The sequence below is a fragment of the Thamnophis elegans genome, chromosome 3 (assembly GCF_009769535.1).
Source record: "Thamnophis elegans isolate rThaEle1 chromosome 3, rThaEle1.pri, whole genome shotgun sequence".
NCBI classification, from domain to species: domain Eukaryota; kingdom Metazoa; phylum Chordata; class Lepidosauria; order Squamata; family Colubridae; genus Thamnophis; species Thamnophis elegans.
The window spans coordinates 149233843-149257119 of NC_045543.1; the positions used below are offsets into that span (position 1 = coordinate 149233843).

The 23277-nt window shown below is 46.4% G+C and overlaps 2 protein-coding genes across 3 annotated transcripts in view; one reads left to right on the forward strand and one right to left on the reverse strand.

Moving 5' to 3' along the window:
- Nucleotides 1-6317, reverse strand: part of FAM219A (family with sequence similarity 219 member A) — a 65954-nt gene extending 59637 nt beyond the window's left edge. For both annotated transcript variants that reach the window (XM_032214294.1, XM_032214293.1), the window contains exon 1: nt 6121-6317. In XM_032214294.1, coding sequence (XP_032070185.1) covers nt 6121-6180 — 60 coding nt within the window. In that variant the 5' untranslated portion in view covers nt 6181-6317. The remainder of the gene's footprint in view (nt 1-6120) is intronic.
- A 450-nt stretch (nt 6318-6767) lies between these two features.
- Nucleotides 6768-23277, forward strand: part of DNAI1 (dynein axonemal intermediate chain 1) — a 58671-nt gene continuing 42161 nt past the window's right edge. Inside the window, exons 1-2 of the mRNA XM_032213917.1 lie at nt 6768-6848; nt 11020-11064. Of these exons, the coding sequence (XP_032069808.1) occupies nt 6816-6848; nt 11020-11064 (78 nt within the window). The 5' untranslated portion in view covers nt 6768-6815. The remainder of the gene's footprint in view (nt 6849-11019; nt 11065-23277) is intronic.

Below are 23277 nucleotides of genomic sequence, written 5' to 3' on the forward strand. Positions count from 1 at the left end.
GAACCGGTTCTAAACAGCACCGTAGATTTGTGGAACCTCTTCTATAGAAGAGGTTAGAACTGGCAGGAACCCACCCCTGGTGTGTGTATGTTAAATCTATTCCCCAAAGCGCCGGAAAGCATTACAAGAAACAATGGATGGAAACTAATCAAGAAGAGAAGCAACTTAGAACAAAGGAGGAATTTTCCTGGCAGGGAGAAGAATTAACCAGTGTAACAGCTTGCCACCCAAGGTTGTGGGTGCTCCATCGCCAGAGGTTTTCAAGAAGAGATTGGAGATCCATTTGTCCAGAATGGTATAAGGTCTCTTGCTTGAGTAAGAGGTTGGATTAGAAGACCTCCAAGGTCCCTTCCATCTCTTGTTATTCAGTCTTGCTAAGAGCAAGCATGCAATCTTCATTTCCATATCTGCTTATTTGGGAAAATTGGCATAGCAAATCAAGCCAAATCTTGATAGCTTCCCTCTTTCCCTTGTGACATTTCTTGTCCTTGAGGGAGTCAGGATTTCGGCTGTTCCTTGTTTATAAGAGAGAAATCTGTTAATGAGCTCTGTAAGTTTGTTTTTTTTAAAAAAAAAATTGAGTGCTATAGGGAAAAGGCAACAAAAGACGGATTGTGCATCAGAATAAGTAAATGAGGTACATTAATATATTTTAGATGGGCACCCATGGTTCCTTTCATCTCACTTGACAGTGGCAGCCCTCAATGATATCCCTTTAGACAGGTTAGAGTCAAATTCCCAGGCATCGTGATATGATGGGTTTTTATTTGACACAATCTTAGAAAGACGCTCCCCTTCGACCTTCTCTGATTCAATCTGACCTTGAACATTCAGGATTATAGAGAGAGGAGCCTGCAAGCAAAAGCATTTAAAAAACCAGAGGTTGCTACCTAGGGACTGAGGATATTCTTTCCAGAAGTCATAATAATAATAAAAAAAACTGAAAATATGAAAGGGAACGGAAGAGAAGAGAAGGAGGAAGGTGAAGGATAGGAAAAAGAAGGGGGAAGGAAAGAGAAGAGAAAGGAAAGGAGGTGGAAAAAGAATGGAGAAGGGAAGGGTAGGGAAGGGAAATAAAAAAGAGAAGAGAGAAAGAAAGAGAAAGAGAAAGAAAGAAAAAGAGAGAAGAGAAAGAAAAAGAGAGACAGAGCAAGAAAGAAAGCTTTATATTATAAATCAAAACACACAGACAAACCAGACGAAAACAGAAGCTGGAACGGGATAACTGATAAAACAGTTTGGACACTGATCAAGAACGAAATCTACTGCCCAAAATCCAGAGTGCAGGTTCTCTTAAATAAGCTTTCAGACTTGCAATAAATCATTGCAAAATATGGAAGCAACATCTGCCAGAAATAACAAGAAGACCGAGTAAGATTTCCAGTCAACAATGATTAGTGGGTGGTTTTGTCCCTCCCCCCCTTTGTATCTAATCCTCTGCAGCCTGGTATCCTCCTTGTCATTTTTTGGTACCAATTCCTTCCTCTAACTTCCTTTTTTATTCATCATTTGCAGTACACAACCACCCTGTGCCGCTCCTCTCTATAAAGAGTTTCAAAAATGCATCAATTCAAGGTCAGAATTATAGAAACACAGTATCACAATTAAAGCACATCTTTGTAAATGTGTTTTTTATTTTCCATTTTCATTTCGTACAGTCACATATATACTGTGCATAACCGGGGCCATATAACAATAAACAATAAACACAGCCATTCCTCTTGTCAACAATACCCCCCAAAATAGAAACCCAATGTACCTCTTCGATCCTCCAAACACCCTTTCTTTCGCCCCCCCCTCCAACTTTCCATCTTCCCTCCATCATTCCCCTCTACCCTACTTCCCCTCCCCCTCTACCACTCCTCTCTCCCAGTACACTCCCTCCCTTCCTTCTCACCCTCCCTCCAATCCTCTCTCCCACCCTCTCTACCCCTCTTTCTTCTATCCCTCTACTCCTCCCTTCGGTGTATTTCTACTATCTATTATTACAATTAAAGCACATCTTGAAGCAGATTTTAAAAAGCCAAGTTCTTCAGCAGGAAAAGCTGAGCAATTGTGAGGAACGCTGCTCAAAACAGAAGGCAAACTTCATTCATCAGCTAATTCTTCCCCAAGCCTCAAAAATTACCCACCTGAATATTGAAACTCTAACATTGCAGTTTAAAAAAGGCTTGGAGACAAAAACATAAGTAGGACAGTTGTGGGATTTGGGTTTGGGCAATCTGGAGAAAAGAAGGACCTGGGGGGGGGGGACGACATAATAGCAGTCTCCCAGTATTTGATGGGCTGCCACAAACAGGAGGAGGTAAACTTATTCTCCAAAGTATCAGAGGGCAGGAGAAGAAACAAGGGATGGAACCTGGAATTAAGGAGAAACTTCCTAAAGCAGTGGTTCCCAAACTTTGCAACTTTAAGTCTTGTGGACTTCAACTCCCAGAATTCTCCAGCCAGCTGGAGAATTCTGGGAGTTGAAGTCCACAAGTCTTAAAGTTGCCAAGTTTGGGAACCACTGTCCTAAAGTGAAGACAATTAACAAGTGGAACCGCTTGCCACCCGAGGTTGTGGGTGCTCCATCACCGGAGGTTTTCAAGAAGAGACTGGACAGCCACTTGTCTGAAATGGTATAGGTAGGATCTCCTGTTTCAGCAGGGGGCTGGGCTAGAAGACCTCCCAGGTCCCTTCCAGCTCTATTCCGATTATCATAATGTAACCTCTGCTATTGGAATGATGTTGCTATCCTCTTTATCACCAAGCCATCACTTCATGCTTACATCCATATGTTTTACAGGGGAGAATAGTTATCAAGAAAACTTTGATGCTTTCATGATTTTAGGTTACTACGGCCTGCGGTTAAAACGTTCGAGAGAGGGAAGCAGAGCAAACCTTCATCTTTATGGTGTTGTTCATAAATGAGTATTCTTCAATTAAAATATTTCTGGCTCACCCCCCCCACCGCCTTTCCGCTGCATCCTACCAGTTTCCAGGATGGTATATATGGCAATCACATAAAATGAAACATTGGGGACAACGCAAACACTCAACCACCACCACCACAGGAGAGAAATAATGTCGGACTGAGAAGTTAGTTGAAAAAACCCCAACGCTGAAGTAGGCGTCTATGTGAAAGTACACATTGTTATACATACAAGATTAAAAAAAAAACAAGAGGCATCATTCTTTCCTTCCCCAAACATATGGCACAATTAAATACACCGGCAAGGGAGGGAAAGTCTCTCCTCCAGGCAGCCCATTTCCAACACGGAAGACACCAACCCTGATTAGCAGCTGTCATTCATTCCCGTAAAAAACAGACCGAGCTACTCCTCAACTTACCATCACAATTGAACCCAAAATTTCCGTTCTAACTAAGCAAGGCAGTTTTTAAACTAAGCAAGGCGGTTTTTAAATGAGGGTTTGCGATTTTGCCCATTTTGCAAACCTTCGTTGCCACAGTGCTTAAGCGCGTCCCTGCCGTTAATTTGATTGATTGATTTGATTTGATTTCATTTATATGCCGCCCTTTTCCCCAAGGGGACTCAGGGCGGCTCACAATTCAAATCAGGGAAGGGGGGTACAGACAGAAAATAAAAAGACAAAACATAACAATACATAATTTAAAAACACACAACAGTCATACCATTCGAGACGGGGGCAGCAGCTCTTTAGCCCCAGGCCTGTCAGAACAGCCAGGTTTTAAGGGCTTTGCGGAAGGCCTGGAGGGTGGTGAGGGTTCGAATCTCCACGGGGAGTTCGTTCCAGAGGGTCGGAGCAGCCACAGAGAAGGCTCTCCTCCGGGTAGTCGCCAGTCGACACTGGCCGGCGGATGGAATTCGGAGGAGGCCCAATCTGTGGGATCTAATCGGTCTATTGGAGGTAAGCGAATATGTAGTCATTAAGTGAATCTTGATCCCCTCCCCCATTGACTTTGCACTTCGGAAGTTGGCCGGGAAGAGTTACCCATGGGGATTACGTGATCCCCGGGCATGCAACTGTCATGAATACATGCCAGTTGACAAGTGCCTGGATTTTGGTAACATGACCAAAGGCTACAACAGTTGCGAGTGTGAAAACTGGAGATAAGTAACTTTTTTCAGTGCTCTTCTAACTTCAGTCATTAAACAAATAGTCGTAAGTTGAAAACTACCCCTAAGCAATAGGAAGACGGACCTCAACTCAATGGTTCATTAGCTTCTCCTCCTATCTCCAAACTTAAGAGAGTCAAATGGAACTGCCAGATGGTGGCCTATATACTTAATAAATAAGTGCACATATCAATCAATGTTTGAGAGAGGAGAAGTAGCAGAAAACCTTGCAAGGCAGGAAAATATGATCTATAATCCACATACATGGACAGAAAAGGAAAGAAAAAAACTTCTCCCATGCTCAGAGGACCTCGGTGTTGTTCAAAGGACAGAGAATTTCCCACTGATGGAGAGACGAGGGATTTCAGGAAGAAATACCCCTTTTACAGGTTGTCCTCAACTTACGACCACAATGAAGCTCAACATTTCTGTTGCTAAGCGAGACAGTTGTTAAGGGAGTTCTGCCCCATTTTACAACCTTTCCTGTTGCAGTTGTTAAGTGAATCACTGCAGCTGTTAAATTAGCCACACGGCTGTTAAATGAATCTGGATTCCCCATTGATTTTGCTAGTCAGAAGGTGGCAAAATATGATCACGTGACCCCGGGACGATTCAACCATCATAAATATTGAGTCAGTTGCAAAGTGCCTGAATTTGGTCATGTGATCCTGGGGACGCTGCAACAGTCGTGTGAAAACCAGTCATAGTTCACTTTTTTCAGCGCTGTTGTGACTTCAAACGGTCCTTAAACGAACTGTCTTAAGTCAAGGACTACCTGTATATAGTTACTAATGTTTTCTTGCAGACATTGCATTACCCAACTAGGTAACATCAATGCTGTGATGGGCTACATTGGCGATTGTTTCCCTATCAAGATAAGGCAAGAAACAATGGATGAAAACTAATCAAGGAGAGAAGCACCCTGGAATTAAGGAGGACTTTCCTGACAGTGAGAACAATTAACCAGTGGAACTACTTGCACCCAGAGGTTGTGGGTGCTCCATCACTGAAGGTTTTCAAGAGGAGAATGGATAGTCACTTGTCTGAAATGGTGTAGTTTTTTCTGTCTGAGCAAGAGGGTTGGACTGGAAGCCCTCCAGGGTCCAGCTCTGTCATTCTTAACAGTAACAGAGTTGGAAGGGACCTGGGAGGTCATCTATTCCAACCCCCTGCTCACGCAGGAGACCTACACTAGGGATTCGAACCGCCGAACTGCCGGCCTTTCTGATCGACAAGCTCAGCGTCTTAACCAGTGGAACTGCTTGCCACCAGAAGTTGTGGTTGCTCCAAGACTGGAGTGTTTTTTTAAAGAAGAGCCCAGACAGCCACCTGTCTGAAACAGCACAGCGTCTGCTTCCTGAGCAGGGGCTGGACTAGAAGATCTCCCAGCTCCCTCCCTCTCAGCTGTGACTCCTCCATCCGGGCCTTAAACCCAAGCGGTTTTGCTTCTTCCATCTTGAACAGTTGCTCTCCTCCTCCGCTTCAGAATCCAAGGCGAGGAGGAGGGCCAAGGAGAACCCCCTCCCCCCCCCACAAAAAAAAATCTCCCTTGCAGTTTCAGCCCTGGCCAGGCGGGCGGGCGGAGAAGGGCAAGCGGGCTCCCGGTTGGATGCCAAGGGCGAGGCTTGGGGAGGAAGAGAGGGAGGAAGGGAGGGGGAGAGAAGGAGACCGATCCCCCCGCCTCCGTTCCCCTCAATACTCAGGAAAGCTGCGATTCCCATCCGCGGAGAGAGAGAGAAAGAGACAGTTCAGCACCAGGGTGGCGGACAGCTCCCAGGGCGATTCCCATCCGCGGAGACAGAGAACGGCAGTTCAGCACCACGGCGGTGGACAGCTCCCCGGGAGAAGGGCGGGGGGGAAGCGAGGGAGGCCTTGGGAGACCCGCTGGGGGAGGAAAGGGTGACGTCATCGCGCGCTCCCCCCTCCCGCCGGGTTCTGCCCAAGCGGGGGGGTGAGGGAGGGGACGCTGCGGGGGGTCCGGAGGCGGTTTCTTTTCCCCTCCCCCCACCCCCTCCGACACACACACACACACACTCACCAACGGCTGCATCTCTGCGCGCACGGCGGGCACCTGGAAGCGGTCGATCTCCTCCATCATGATGCCGGCGGGCTGTGAAAGGAGGAGGAGGAGGAGAAGGGAGGAAGGCCTCGGCAGCCTCACTGAGGCCGGGGGTGGCCTTCCGATGCCGCCCGCCTCATCCCGCCGCCAGAGGAGCCAGAGCCGGCCGTCGTGACTCAGCCCCCCGCCCTGCCCCGGTCGCGCGCGGCTCTGCGCGTGCGCCGACGCAGCCCGGAGGGAAGGGGAGGAGGAGGAGGGAGATGAAGGCAGCGCGCCTGCGCGAAGCCCGGCCGTCAGAGCGGCGCTCATTTGCATAGTCATGAGGGGGCGGGGAGGACTCCACGGGCGGGTTCCTCTCAGATTCGCTGGCGGCCTGCTTTTTATATATATTTATATATATATATATATATACCCTTTCTCGGACCGCTCGAAAGGGCCTCAAGCCCCAGCTTGAAATCCCACGGTGGAAGGGAAAAAAAGGGGGGGGCGGGGGGGAGAACGCGAGGGAAAGATGGCGGCGCTGTGGCCCGGCTCGACGGCCCTTCTCGCCTCCGGCGGTCGCCTCTATGGTGGTTTCCGGTTGGTTGCCAGGGGTGCCGGAGTCAACTTCCGGCAGCTGACGCGCAGCCGAGAAAGCCGAGGACGGCGGAGGCGGCGGCGCTACTGCTCTCGACATGCCCGCGAAGGATCTCTACCGGCGCAAGCAGGTGGGGAGTGGGGAGTGGAGGGGGGGCGTGACATCACCGTGACGCCATCCCGTGGGCGCCCCCAAGGTTTCTTACTGCAGAATGGAAGGAACGTCCACATAACATCCCCCCCCCGACTTAAAATAATCTTCTGCCCCAAACTCAGACTCCAGGAATAAAAATTATCTATCTATCTATCTATCTATCTATCTATCTATCTATCTATCTATCTATCTATCTATCATCTATCTATCTATCTATCTATCATCCATCCATCCATCTCTATCTATCTATCTATCATCTATCAATCTATCTATCTATCTATCTATCTATCTATCTATTTATCTATCTATCTATCATCTATCTATCTATCTATCTATCATCCATCCATCCATCTCTATCTATCTATCTATCATCTATCAATCTATCTATCTATCTATCTATCTATCTATCTATTTATTTATCTATCTATCTATCATCTATCACCTATCTATCTATCATCCATCCATCATCTATCATCCATCCATCCATCCATCCATCTATCCATCCATCCATCCATCCATCTCTATCTATCTATCTATCATCTATCAATCTATCTATCTATCTATCTATCTATCTATCTATCTATCTATCTATCTATCATCTATCACCTATCTATCTATCTATCATCTATCTATCTATCTATCATCTATCTATCTATCATCCATCCATCCATCTCTATCTATCTATCTATCTATCTATCATCTATCAATCTATCTATCTATCTATTTATCTATCTATCTATCTATCATCCATCCATCATCTATCATCCATCCATCCATCCATCCATCCATCTATCCATCCATCCATCCATCCATCCATCTCTATCTATCTATCTATCTATCTATCTATCTATCTATCTATCTATCTATCATCTATCAATCTATCATCTAGCTATCATCTAGCTATCATCCATCTAGCTATCTATCTATCTATCATCTATCATCTAGCTATCATCTATTATCTATCTATCATCTATCTATCTATCTATCATCCATCCATCCATCATCTATCTATCATCCATCCATCCATCCATCCATCCATCTATCTATCATCTATCAATCAATCAATATATCTATCTATCTATCTATCTATCTATCATCTATCATCTATCATCTATCTATGTATCTATCTATTTGTCTATCTATTATATCTATCTATCATCCATCCATCCATCCATCATCTATCTATCTATCATCCATCCATCCATCCATCTATCTATCATCTATCTATCTATCTATCTGTCTATCTATTATATCTATCTATCATCTATCTATCATCTATCTATCATCTATCTATCATCTATCTATCATCTATATCATCTATCTATCATCTATCTATCTATCTTCTATCTATCATCTATCTATCTATCATCTATCTATATCTATCTATCATCTATCTATCTATCTATCTATCTATCTATCTATCTATCTATCTTCTATCTATCATCTATCACCTATCTATCTATCTATCTATCTATCTATCTATCTATCTATCTATCTATCTATCATCTATCACAGTGTTTTTCAACCACTGTGCCGTGGCACACTAGTGTGCCGTGACATAGTGTAAGGTGTGCCGTGGGAAAATTACTTTATATATAGTCAATATAGGCACAGAGTTAAAATTTTTTAACATTTTCTAATGGTGGTGTGCCTCGTGATTTTTTTCATGAAAAAAGTGTGCCTTTGCACAAAAAAGGTTGAAAAACACTGATCTATCAGATAGATAGGTAGGTAGGTAGGTAGGTAGGTAGGTAGGTAGGTAGGTAGGTAGGTAGGTAGGTAGGTAGGTAGATAGATAGATAGATAGATAGATAGATGATAGATAGATAGATAGATAGATAGATAGATGATAGATAGATAGATGATAGATAGATAGATAGATAGATAGATAGATAGATAGATAGATAGATAGATAGATAGATAGATAGATAGACAGACAGACAGACAGACAGACAGATAGATGATGGGCAGGCAGGCAGGCAGGCAGACAGGACAGAGAACAGCAATAGAACTTATGTCCCTCTTCACGGTGGTTTACAGCTTTTTCTAAGCTGTTTACAGGACCACTACTCCCCCATGGCTCATTATCACCATTCATTTAGTAACCATTTGAAGTTAAAGCTGCATTGAAAAAGTGACTTGCGATCATTTTTTGCACTTATGACCATTGCAGCGCTCCCCCATGGCCAAGTGATCAAAATTGTGTCCCTTGACGGGTACTTATAACGGTTGCAGCGTCCTGGTGGGTTTCGTGATTCCCTTTTGCGACCTTTTGAGAAGCAAAGTCAACGGGGAAGCCAGATTCACTTAACAACCGAGTTACTGACTTAATAACTGCAATGATTTGCTTAATGACGATGGCAAAACAGGTTGTAAAACAGGCCCCAAACTCACTTAGCAACTGTCCCGCTTAGCAATGGAAATTTTGGGCTGAACTTGTGGTCTTCCTGTACTCAAAGACTCCCATCACAATGGACACAAAGACTCCCATCACAATGGACATTTATGGGGTTGGGAGCAAATGTGAGCGTTGTCCATTGTGCTAGTTGTGGGGGAAAAAAGACCTTAAGGTTCTTTTTGTTATTTTTGTTTTTGTCATTTAGCTTTTCCTTCTGTAATGTCAAGACTTTTTTTTAATCTGCTTTGTCCCACCAGAATCTTCTTATTCTGGCATAAAAACCCCTCTTGTTTTGCCTATTTTTTTCCCTGTGATACGAGGGCAGCCCTCCCCAGCCATTCCCAGGGGCCTCGTCACTGCCAAATCCCTCCTTAATGCATTTCCGTCGCAAGAATTATGCGAATGTATTATTAATTCAGAGCCTGTAATTAGCTAACAAGTGGGCAGTATATTTCAGAAACAGGTTTTTATAGATAGATTTTTTCCATCTCCCAGGCCCATAAGTAATACTTTTATGTTACAATTCTATGCATATTTTATGTGTAGCTCTGCTCCGTGCCTTAAATGCCGTTAGCGCTTTGGAATAAAAACAGGGTATAAATAGAAATAGATGAAGTTTACAGAGCCAGTCGTATCGCTGACTTGCAGATATTCCAAGAAATACTCCGCAACTTACGTCCAAGAAGTGCTTTAATTCATGCATATAAAAAGTTTGCAACTCTGGAATTGCTCCAATCTGAAATGGTATAGGCTAGGGCAGTGTTTCTCAACCTTGGCAACTTGAAGATGTCCGGACTTCAATTCCCAGAATTCCCCAGCCAGCGAATTCTGGGAGTTGAAGTCCGGACATCTTCAAGTTGCCAAGGTTGAGAAACACTGGGCTAGGGTCTCCTCCTTGAGCAGGGGGTTGGACTAGAACAGCGGTGTCAAACACAAGGGCCAGGGGCCAGAGGTGGTCCGCGAGGTGCTTCGATCTGGCCCCCCGGTCGCCCTGGAAACAGCGAAGGTCCAGCCTGCAGTGCCTCTGCCAGTGAAAACGGAGCACGGGAGGGCCACACGAGCTCTGTTTTCGCTGGCAGAGGATTGCAGCAGGCCGTTGCAAGTGGAAACGGAACTCGGGAGCCTGTTTTCTCTGGCAGAGTACTCAGCCCACCACAGACGCCCCCGACACAAGAGACGTTGAGCTGGCCGCGCCCACCCTGGCCATGTCCACCACCACCACCACCCCGAGGTCAAACACAATCCTCATGCAGCCCTCAATGAAATCCAGTTTGACACCCCTGGACTAGAAGGTCCCTTCCAACTCTATTGTTCTGTCCTGTCCTATCTTTCTGTTCTACTTTCTGTTCTATATTCTACTCTATTCTACTTGCTCTGCTCTATATTCTATTTCTCCTCTTCCCCTCCCACTCCCCTTGTTCTGTTCTACCCTACCCTGCCCTACTCTACTCTGTTATTCTATTCTTCCTTCTCTTCCCCTACCCCGGTTCTGTTCTACTCTACTCCCCTACCCCTACTCTGGTTCTGTTCTACTCTACCCTACCCTACTCTACTCTGCTATTCTATTCTTCCTTCTTTTCTCTTTCCCTACCCCGGTTCTGTTCTGTTCTATTCTATTCTATTCCTTAGGAATATTTCTCTAGAATGAATTGTGAGTTTTGACCTCGCCAGTTTGAGAACGATGAATTCAATGACGATCATTGATCTCGCGCAAAAAAATAATTACGATTTTATTTTGTCTTCTCTCTAGAGTCAAATTGGAATTCGACCTTCAAAAACAAATATAAGAAGAAGGGTAAACGATTTAACTTCTAAGTGCATTTTTCTTTCAAGTCACCACAACAATTGTGATGGATTTTTTTTCTCTCCAACTGTGTTTGAGGTTTAAATCTCTGAATTAGACCCCAAAGAAGAGGGGGGGGGGAATTGGAATTAGTTGTTTGTGCTCTGATCTTTCTCTGTCCTAAGTAAATAAACTCGAGAATAAGCCTTGCAGCTTCCAATTGAACAAAAATAATTGGTTAAGCTATAAATATGCATATTCAAAGCTGCCCTTTAAGCACAATCCGTTGGACGCATTTCGGAGATTAAGCCTAGGCAATATTATTCGTCGTATGTTGTTATGTCGGATGAAATCTATTTAATCATTAATCCAGAAGAGTCCCAAAACTCAAAAATGACAATGGCAGTAACAGAGGGATCAAAACACCACTTTGCCCCCTTTGTATGTGGGAACGTGACTACCCTTATCTATTTCCTCCATGCCTCTTAATCATTTTCTAAAACTAGCATTTTAATCTAATGTGCCAAAAATGTTTCATTACATTACTAAATAAACAGAGTCTTCCGAATGAAGGTGAATATATGTGTCCCAGATTGCAAGATCCAATATTGGGTGGTGTGATGTACCCGTGGTTCGCTCATGAGGCCAATGTTGAGAAAAGACACGGACACGAGCTTTCTCGGGATGAGGCGACCCAGATTGGGGTCTGGGAGCCCCTTTTATTGAGATAGGACAAAGGCAGGAGGAGCAATCACCATGTGATTTAAGACAGCCTGTCAAACTACAATTGCTAATCTACTGCTCAGGGAAGTTCTGTCTATATATGGTCAAATCCTGGGCGTCGTTGGGTAAGGCACTTCTAGAGTGAACTATCAGGATGTTATGTTCTTTTAGGAGTTTGTTTTTTCCTGTGTGGTTCAGCGTGGCTGTGCATGCCCTGTTATGCACTGGGCCATGGGTGACCGCCACACCTGCACAAGCAATAGCAATAGCAGTAGACTTATATACCGCTTCATAGGGCTTTCAGCCCTCTCTAAGCGGTTTACAGAGAGTCAGCATATTGCCCCCAACAATCCGGGTCCTCATTTTACCCACCTCGGAAGGATGGAAGGCTGAGTCAACCCTGAGCCGGTGAGATTTGAACCGCTGAACTGCTGATCTAGCAGTAGCCTGCAGTGCTGCATTTAACCACTGCGCCACTCGGCTCCTAGGAGTTATATGACAACAGGGTGGGAGACCGGGACCAAAGGTTTATTCTTCCAAGCTTTCAGACTCGGATATGAGGACAAATCATGCATTGCAAAGAGTTCGGAGGTGGGAGATACTCCTTATGTAATCTACTGGATCCCCCGCGTGTTCTGACCTCAGCTTCCTGAGAAAGCATAAATCACAATCTTCGTCCCCCAAAACCCTCTTTTATTCAGATGGTTGTAAATTATGGTCATTCACAGCCCATAATGATTCACAAACCATCTGTGAAGATTCCGACAGATGTCTGCTCAAGTTGCCACAATCCTTCAGGGAAATGATGATAAGCACCCACCTTTATCTCCCTTGAAACACTGCCAGAGGCCTAATTGCCAATTAGTTTTGCAAGGCCAAACAGAGCATAGAGCAGTGTTTCTCAACCTTGGCAACTTGAAGATGTCCGGACTTCAACTCCCAGAATTCCCCAGCCAGCGAATGCTCAAGTTGCCAAGGTTGAGAAATACTGGCATAGTGTCAAACGGACCTTCTCAGAACTTGAACCGACCAGAAGGAACAAAGTTGCTTCCTGCAAAGGCTCACGTCCCTTTGCTCCTCCTTTATGTCTTATGGGAGGGGCCAATCATCCCCACGCCTTCCTCCTGAGTCACCCTTTTAAAAAAAATTGTTCTTGCCTTCTGGCAAGAAGTGTCTGTGCATGCACACACTGGGAACAGGCTCCCCCTGTTCTTCTGCCTCACTGATGTCAGGCTCCGGAGGCAGCACGTAGCTATGGCCATGATTTGATTTGATTTGATTTTGATTTGATTTGTATGCCGCCCTTTTCCCTGAGGGGTCTCAGGGCGGCTCACAATTCAGGGGGAGGGAAGTACAAACCAAGTTATACACATAAAGACAATACATCGTTAAAAGCACAACAGTCATACTATTCGGGTGGGGTTGAAGTCTTTAGCCCCAGGCCTATCGGGACAGCCAGGTTTTAAGGGCTACGCGGAAGGTCTGGAGGGTGGTGAGGGTACGAATCTCCATGGGGAGTTCGTTCCATAGGGTCGGAGCAGCCACCGAGAAGGCTCTCCTCCAGATAGTTGCCAGTCGACATTGACCAGCTGATGGAATTCGGAGGAGGCCTAGTCTATGGGATCTTATTGGCCTAGTGGAAGTAATTGGCAGTAGGCGGTCTCTCAAGTACCCAGATCCAATACCTGCCCCCCTCTCTGCCTCCGACACAGAGTCCAAGCCTTCCCCAGGCTCCAAGACTGGCCCATGTTCCTCCCCAACCTTCTCACTATCCGACTCTGCTACCAGCTCTGCAGGCCGCCAGTGGACCACAACAATGCATGGATTGCCCTCGTGGCTATGTTGTACCAACAGGGACAAAGCTAACCCCCAGATTGCAAGAACACAAGCGAGCAGTTAGGCGACGAGACCTTGCAACGAGCAAGGTCACATATTCAATTCCGCAGCTATTAAGATTGTTGGCCGAGCAGGGACAAGAATAGCCAGGGAAATGATTGAAGCCTGGGAAATGGGTGCTTCGTTGGCCAACAGGATTGCTAATCGGCCACCAGTTTATCAGGTGCTTAGGAGTCAAGGGCTTGGCAGCACAAGGAAACAATAGCCAATGACTTAATAGCCAGCCATCAAGACCCCAACCAACAACTAAAAAGCCAAACACAACCAAGCACGACACACACAGAATAGCCCAAAGCACACACTCGCTGAGGAAGGGCTCCAGTACGAGTCCGAAAGCTCAGAAGACTAAATCTCTGGTCCCGGTGACAGAAAGGGTGTTTTTGTCCTGTGGCACAAGGGCAAAATATAAACTCTTCCATTGTCACCTCTGGATTTCGGTTTATATAAGTGAAATATATAGAACCATTTTTCTCTCCCTCCCCCCAAATGTTTTCCTTTGGCATAACTGCTGGACAGAGTGTTGCCTACTTATGACAATTCGCTATGATTTGCACTTAGTCAAAATTAACAAATTAATCTCAGAGTAGTAATGGGGGACTTTAACTACACTGAAATCGATTGGGAGACAAACTCTGGGCCAACTGGGACTTCGAAGACTTAGAATAAATTTTACGGTGACTTTGAACGTAGACTAACCGGCATGCATTAAAATGAAATGTCATTGCTTGCAGCTCTCAAAGGGTCACCACCTCCAATATTCACTACATAAATATGACTAAATAAATAAATGAACCCAAAATTAGGCATATACCCACATATATTCTATGTAGTGGTGGGTTTCAAACATTTTTCGAACCTACTCTGTGGGTGTGGCCTCCTTTGTGGGAGTAGCTTGCTGGCCATGTGACCTGCTGGGAGTGGCTTGCCAGCCATGTGACCTGCTGGGAGTGGCTTGCCGGCCATGTGTTTTCTTTCTCTCTCTCTCTCTCTCTCTCTCTCTCTCTCTCTCTCTCCCCTTCCTTTTGTCTCTCTGTCCCTTTTTCCCTTTTTTCTTTCTCACTTTTTCTTTCTTTTTTCTCTTTTTCTTTCTTCCTTTCTTTCTCTTTCTCTTTCTCTCTCTCTCTCTCTTTCCTTCCTTTTGTCTCTCTGTCCCTTTTTCCTTTTTTTTCTTTCTCTCTCACTTTTTCTTTCTTTCTTTCTTTCTTCCTCTCTTTCTCTTTCTCTCTCTGTGTGAGTGTGAGTGTGTGTGTGTGTCTGTGTCTGTGTGTGTCTGTGTGTCAGTGGTGGGTTTCAAAATTTTTTGGAACCTCTTCTGTAGGTGTGGCCTGCTTTCTGATAGAACCTCTTCTAACCGGTTCGGTAGATTTGATGAACCGGTTCTACCGAACTGGTGCGAACTGGTAGGAACCCACCTCTGATTCTATGACACAGAGAAACAACACAGTCTACTGAGGATGAATGCATGTACATGGCGAGGTTACTGAATGGGTGGCCTACTGCAGTGATAGCTAATCTTTTTGGTCCTGTCCCCCCCCGTGCATGGGTGCTCGACACTCACCCCCCCCCGGTACCCCAATTTGGGCGTAGCAGGCCTCCCTGAAGCCTCCTGGGACCAAAAACAGGGCACGGGGAGGGCACGCTGCCCCACCCATGCTCCCCTCACCCCCATGCATGCGCATGTATCTCTTGCATGCGCCCCGCCCCCTGTGCATGCACGATAGAGACCCAAAAATCAGCGGGTCGACGGGAGGTGCATGCACGGTGGAGCTGGGGCAACAGCTCGTGTGTCCACCAAGAGGGCTACTGTGTGCCACCTGTGACACACGTGCCATAGGCTCGCCATCACGGGTCTAGGGAACAAAGCTGTTCCAGAATCTTCTAGAGATGCTTAGAAACCCCCTCCCAGAGGGCAGCAAAAGAAACAGACCATAAAGTGGGTGTGTGGGGGTCTCTAAGAATGCTTCGAGCTCTGAGCATGTAGTGCTTGTAAGCAGCATCCTGAATGACGGGAAGTGAGCTTCCTATAATCTTCTCCGCTGTCCTCACCACTCTCTGTGGGGACTTTCTATCTGAGGGAGATGGGACAGGTTCCTGACAAGCCTAGCTGTTAACTTTGTCATCCAAAGAAATAAATGCCTGGTTCAACAGCAACAACTGCGAGAAGGATTTAGGAGTCCTATTGGACAACCACTTAAGTATGAGCCAACCGTGTGCTGCAAATTATGTAAGTGATAGCACCACTTTGTGATCCCTTGGTAAGACCATATATTGCGTCCGGTTTTGGTTGCCATGATAGAGCAATGATTTTCTCTGCACTCTGGAAAGAGTGCGCCAGCCAGCTTGTCTTCCGGTTTCCGGTGCATGCATGCCCGCTGGGCAGCCGGTCTTTGGATTTCCAGCACTCTGGCTCTGCATGCCACCTCTGGCACCGTAGGTTTGCCATCACGGCATTTCAGAGAAATGGTTCTCCAATCTCTTCTTAAAAACTATCTTTCCATCTACCCACGATCAACTGAAGCGATACGTTCCGGGCACTCTTTACGCTGTCGAATACATTTCTGAGCTTTGTCGCGCCAAGTTGAACATACGGTTACAAGTCTTCGCCTGGCATCCCCCGAAGATTTGTGGCTCACTTTGTGCGAAGCTGGGAGAACGACTGGGGGGGGGGGGCAGTCCTTTGATTAATATTCCATCCCTCCCCATGGAGGGCAGGCATGTAGGCAGCGATCTAATTACTGGAGTGTCTATCCCCCTATGACGGACAGTTTTAAGCAAGGCTCCTGTGAGGAGCAGACTGAAGAGAAAAAAGAGATGTAGTTGAAATTCTGCTCAGGGTAGAGCAAAAGGGAACAATCACACACACACACACACACACACACACACACACACACACACCGAGCTCATTTTAATCAATGCCTCCTATCCCTCGGAATAGGGATTTAAATGCATCGGTTGCTCTTCTTATCAGAATGCAGAATATCAGAGTCAGAAGGGACCTCAGAGGTCTTCTAGTCTCACCCCCTGCTCAAAGAGGAGACCCTATACCATTTTAGATAAGTGGCTGTCCAATCTCTTCTTTAAAAACTCCAGTGATGGAGCACCCATAACTTCTGGTGGCAAGCTGTTCCACTGGTTAATTGTCCTCACTGTCAGGAAATTCCTCCTTAGTTCAAAGTTGCTTCTCTCCTTGATTAGTTTTCACCCATTGCTTCTTGTTCTGCCTTCAGGTGCCTTGGAGAATAGTTTGACTTCCTCTTCTTTGGGGCAACCCCTGAGATAATGGAACATCATGTCTCCCCTGGTCCTTCTTTTCATTAAACTAGACATACCCAGTTCCTGCAACCGTTCTTCACATGTTTTAGCCTCCAGGCCCCTAATCCTCTTTGTTGCTCTTCTCTGCACTCTTTCTAGAGTCTCTGCATCTTTTTTACATCATGGCGACCAAAACTGAATGCAATATTCCAAGTGTGGCCTTCCCAAGGCCTTATAATATGATATCAACACTTCACATGATCTTGATTCTCTCCCTCTGTTGATGCAGCTTAGAACTGTGTTGGCTTTTTTGGCACCTGCTGCACACGGCTGGCAAATGGTGGTGGAGCAATGGTGGGTTCTGGCCGGTACGGTCCAGTAGTAGTCAGGAGGCACAGCCACCGTACCTAATTTCCAGCAGGCACACGCACACTGGCCAGCTAGTTTTCAGAGGCACGGGAGCGCCAGAAAATGCCCTGAAAACGGCCTGAAAACCAGCCCAAAAACAGGTTTTTGGCCTGAGTAACAGCCTGAAAAACAGGCATGTGCAGGCCAGCCAGCTGGTCTTTCGGTTTCCAGTGCGTGCATATGCACATGCATGCACGGGCATTCTGGTTTGGGCACTCGGTGCCAAAAGGTTCCCCATCGCTGTGTGAGGCTACGTCCAGGACTAAAATGATTCCGCATTCAGCAGCTCGAGTGATGACAAATATCCAGGAACTGAAAATCTAATGTAGGCCAGTATTTTCCTTGCAGTCGTGATTGTGTTCAAATCTAGATCTGCGTTGAATGGCTGTTTGTGACGGCTCAGTTCCTGGGGAAAGAAGCGTTCCCTTTTATAGCTTGAATTTTCTCTGCTTTTTGCTTCTTGACGAGTGTCCCCAGGCGTGAATAAAACATCTTCTTTGAAATTTGGACAAAAATATCTGAATATATGGAGAGAAGAACCCAGAAGAACGCAGGACAGGGATGGTATAGCCTGAAGTTTTTCTCAAATGGTACAGACTAGAGTCTCCTTGAGCAGAGGGTTGGACTGGAAGACCTCTAAGGTCCCTTGCAGCTCTAATCTGATTATTGGGATTTGTAGGTGAAGGGATTAAAACATTGCTAACTCTAGAACTGGTTTTCCCAGTTGCAATGGATGGCTGTGAAAGTTGGACCATAAGGAAGGCTGAGCGCCAAAGAATGGAGGCCTTTGAACTCTGGTGCTGGAGAAGACTCCTGCATTGAGTCCCTTGGACTAAAAGGCCATCCAACCGGTCAGTCCTAGAGGAGATCAACCCTGGCTGCTCTTTAGAAGGCCAGATCCTGAAGAGGAAACTCAAAGACTTTGGCCACCTAAAGAGAAGGAAGGACTCCCTGGAGAGGAGCCTCATGCTGGGAACGACGGAGGGCAAAAGATGAAGGGGATGACAGAGAAGGAGGTGGCTGGATGGAGTCACAGAAGCAGTCGGCGTGAGATTCAATCTATCTATCTATCCATCCATCCATCCATCCATCCATCCATCCATCCATCCATCCATCCATCCATCCATCCTGCAAGTCCCTTGGATGCAAGGCCATTCAACCGGTCAGTCCTAGAGGAGATCAACCCTGGCTGCTCTTTAGAAGGCCGGATCCTGATGGTGAGACTCAAATCCTTTGGCCACCTGATGAGAAGGAAGGACTCCCTGGAGAGGAGCCTCATGCTGGGAACGACGGAGGGCAAAAGATGAAGGGAATGACAGAGAAGGAGGTGGCTGGATGGAGTCTCAGAAGCAGTCGGCGTGAGCTTCAATGGATTCCATGGGATGGTAGAGGATGGGAAGGCCCGGAGGAACGTGGTCCATGGGTTGGACATGACTTCGCAACTAACAACAACAAAAAAACTTTCAGAAATGATCATAAAGCTGTGACAGTCAGATGAGATTCATACCAGGCTAAATTCGAACACTAAGAATGAATCTAGTCTATTATTTAAAAAGAAAAAAGGCCTGGAAGGATGTTGTCCAGCGATGGGTCAGATGCGGCTTTGCAACTAATAACAACAACAACAACAACAACTCTAGAACAGCTGGATGGATGCTCCACCACTGGAAGTTTAAGAAGACATTGGACAAAACGGTTTGTTTGGAATGGTACAAGGGCTTCTGCTCAAGCAGGGGCTGGACTAGAAGACCTTCAAGGTCCCTTCCAACCCGAGGGTGCTACAATTTATGTAGCTTATAGAGTTGGGCAATGAAACATCTGCAAGAAAACAGCCAGGCTCAGAGAGCACCAGGGACTCCATAGCAGCTAACTCTCCCCGAGAATCATTCAATTCTCACCATCTGGAAGGAAAAAAAAATAATGCATGAAGGAAAAGACAACTTTCCTTGGCAAGTTGACATCATAGATGACAGCATTCTAATTTCCAAGACAATAGCAGTAGACTTATATACCGCTTCATAGGCCTTTCAGCCCTCTCTAAGCGGTTTACAGAGAGTCAGCATATTGCCCCCAACAATCTGGGTCCTCATTTTACCCACCTCGGAAGGATGGAAGGCTGAGTCAACCCTGAGCCGGTGAGATTTGAACCGCTGAACTGCTGATCTAGCAGTAGCCTGCAGTGCTGCATTTAACCACTGCGCCACCTTGGCTCTATAAGTTGTCCTGCCTCGGTGAAGATAAGTGACAAGTAGAGCAAGAAATTGCAGCGTTGAAGGCTGGAGGTAAATGGGCAAGAACTGCCACTTCGTGTCTCCTGGATGCTCTCTGAGCTCAGTTGTTTTCCTGTAGACATCTCATTACCCAACTAGGTAACATCACCAGTGCTGATCAGTAGCACTGATGTTGTTATCTAGTTGGGTAATGAGATGTCTGTAAGGAAACAACCAAACTCAGTGTTCTGACCCAGCCTTAGCAGAAGCAAGGAACAGGCTCCTTGTCACAGAAAAAAATCCTCTTTATTTACCTCTTGGGAATTAATGGCATTCACCTACCGAAAAGCGGGTGAAAGAAAGGCAACAATCTTTCAAAGAGTTAATTGAATTAACAGACCTTGTCAGTTCCTTGCGATAATTGCCAGGCCGCCAGGCATGAGCTCCCAGCCGAAAGGCTGCAAATTAAGTTTTGGCAAGCAGTCTTTGTGGCCCGAAACGCAATGAGCAAAATCTTCAGAAATACGAACTGTTGTCTCCTACGACAACCACTCCTCATTCCTTCTATTTATCCGCCAGCCAGGGAGGGGCCATTCAGCATCCACGTATGCTTTGCTTCCCAAGTCGGCTCCTTGTCCTCCGTTGTTCACCTCTCCTGACTCCTCTGCGCATATGTGCATCTGCAACAGGCCCCAGATGTTCTTCCTCCTCACTCATCCCTGACTCCAAAGGCAGCTGCCTCTCTGGTGGCTGGAGAATGTCGGACGGCCCTGGCTCTATCTCTGGGTCCGACGCAGAACATCCATCAGAGTCTTTCCCAGGCTCCAGAACTGGGCCAAGTTCTTCCCCAACCTCCTCATCGTCCGAGTCTGCTGGCAGCTGGCAGGCCGCAACATAGAGAGAGCATGGTCATTGTCCTCCTCCTCCTCCTCCTCCTCCTCCTCCTCCTCCTCCTCCTCCTCCTCCTCCTTCTCGAAAACGACCAAGCTTGGAGAGAACCAAGGACCCCCCAGTCCTCTTCCTCTTTCTCCTCCTTTTCCTCTTCCTCTTCCTCCTCCATCCTCCTTTTCCTCTTCTCCTCCCTCTTTCCTCTTCTCCTCCTCTTCCTCTCCACAAACCCCACTGCTTTCTGGCACTGATGAGGTTACCTAGTTGGGTAACGAAATGTCTTCAAGAAAAACACCAAGCTCGGAGAGCACCAAGGACCTCACAGTCCTCCTCTTCTTCTTCCTCCTCCTCCTCCCCCTCCTCCTCCTCCTCCTCCTCCTCTCCACAAACCCCACTCCCTTGTAGTACTGATGATGTTACCTAGTTGGATCACGAAATGTCTACAAGAAAACGACCAAGCTCGGAGAGCACTAAGGACCCCTCAATCCTCCTCCTCTTCCTCCTCCTCCTCCACCTCTTCCTCCTCCACTCCACAAACCCCACTCCCTTCTACCACTGATGTTGTTCCCTAGTTGGATATTGAGACGTCTGAAAGAAAACCACCAAGCTCAGAGAGCACCAAGAACTCACATTCCCAACCTTGAGGTTCGAAAAACTCAATGACTATGTCAGCAATTGCCAGTTGGTCTAGGAAATGCAGATCGTGCCTGAAACACGGATGAGAAATGATGGCCTGCTCCGGGATAGCAATAGCAGTTAGACTTATATACCGCTTCATAGGGCTTTCAGCCCTCTCTAAGCGGTTTACAGAGTCAGCAAATTGCCCCCAACAACAATCCGGGTCCTCATTTTACCCATCTCGGAAGGATGGAAGGCTGAGTCAACCCTGAGCCGGTGAGATTTGAACAGCCGAACTGCAGAACTGCAGTCAGCTGAAGTAGCCTGCAGTGCTGCATTTAACCACTGCGCCAACCTCACAGGGCAATTGCAGGCACTGGGTAGTGGGGGGAAATGATATCACCTGCCTCATGACGTCTGTCTTCATGATTGTACGACAATGCCCTAATTTCACAGGCCATAATTTCCATTTCAATCTTCGGCCAGCTCACAAGTGCCGTTTGGCGCACGGTTCTTGCGAAAGCTTCCTGTGTCTGTTACAAGGAGACAGACACCGATTCTCCTTGACCGTCTTTCTATCAAGCGACGCCAAACCTCTCATTCTGTCCAACGGTCCCAGCTTCTGCCTTTAAAGACGTTTAAAATATAATCTTGCCAGGAGTGACATTTTGAAATATATCGCGTAGCCTGTGAGAAGGCCCCGGAATTATGATTAATTTAGGAGGAGAAGAGAAGGCAGTCAGAGGAAACGCCAAATGTCATTCTTCAAATCAGGGTGATTAAACGAAGCGGAGATACGACGGAAATAAATTATCCAAAGGCTCAGATGGATTTGTTGCTTTTTTTAGGATTCAGACAGTGGTGCTGATGTCCCAGATTGTTGGCCTTTTCTCAGAAATGTTTCCGGCCACATTCTGGTTTCTTTAACGTTTCAGATAATGGTAACACGAGAAAAAGAGGCCGTTTGGTGCAATGGTGAAGGCACTAGGCTACAAACCAGGAGACAGTGAATTCTAGCCCTGCCTTAGGCATGAAAGCTGATTAGGCGACTTTGTCCAATCACCAGGGGATGCGGAGTTCTAGTCCTGCTGTGGACATGAAAGTCAGCTGGGTGACTTTGACCAATCACCAGGAGATTGTGAATCCTAGCCCAGCCTTAGGCGGGAATTCTGACTCTGGGCTAACCACCAGGAGACTGTGAATTCTAGTCTCAATTTAAGCATGAAAGCCAGCTAGTAGACTTTGGGCCAATCACCAGGTGACTGTGAATTATAGCCCCCACCTTAAGACATGAATTCTGGCTGGGTGACTTCGATCAATCACCAGGTGATTGTGAATTATAGCCTCACCTTATAGGAAGGAAAACTGGCTGGGTGACTTTGGGCCAATCACCAGGAGACAGTGAGTTCTAGTCTTTTACAGCTGGTAGATCTTGAGCCAGTCCCTCTTTCTCAGCCCTCAGAAGGAGACAATGGCAAATCCCTTTGGAGAAACCTTGCCAAGAAAACAGTAGGAATTTATCTAGCCACTGACCTGCAGATGTGAAGAGACACAAACACACAAAAACAACAAGATCACCACAAGATGACTCAAATGGGTGTTGCCTATTTTATGAATTTCAGCCACTGTACCCCATGGTTCGCCCGTGAGCTGCATATTCTCTCTGCCATGAATGTTGTCTTAATTATGAATGCCAATCAATTACTCTGTGTCAACATCTATGCCACCCTGCCACAAGAGCACAAGGCCTTCTTGCCTTTGCCGCCAGAGGCACGGCTGTCTGTTAGAAATAGCAGTAGACTTATATACCGCTTCATAGGCCTTTCAGGCCTCTCTAAGCGGTTTACAGAGAGTCAGCATATTGCCCCCAACAACAATCCGGGTCCTCATTTTACCCACCTCGGAAGGATGGAAGGCTGAGTCAACCCTGAGCCGGTGAGATTTGAACCGCTGACCTGCTGATCTAGCAGTAGCCTGCAGTGCTGCATTTAACCACTGCGCCACCTTGGCTCTGTGCCAAGAAAGAGTTCTGGTGGAATTGTTGTAATTCAAGCTACCCTAGATGTTAAAATGCTCCTTCGAAAATTATTTTAAAAAAGCAGAATGTACCGAGAGCTCAAAACCCGAACGAGCAGGACGCTGATAGGCTCCAGATCTGACTGGAATGGAGGGCAGGTGCATCGGTCTTGGCTTAGCAGCATATCTCTCTGGCAAAAATACAAAACAAAGG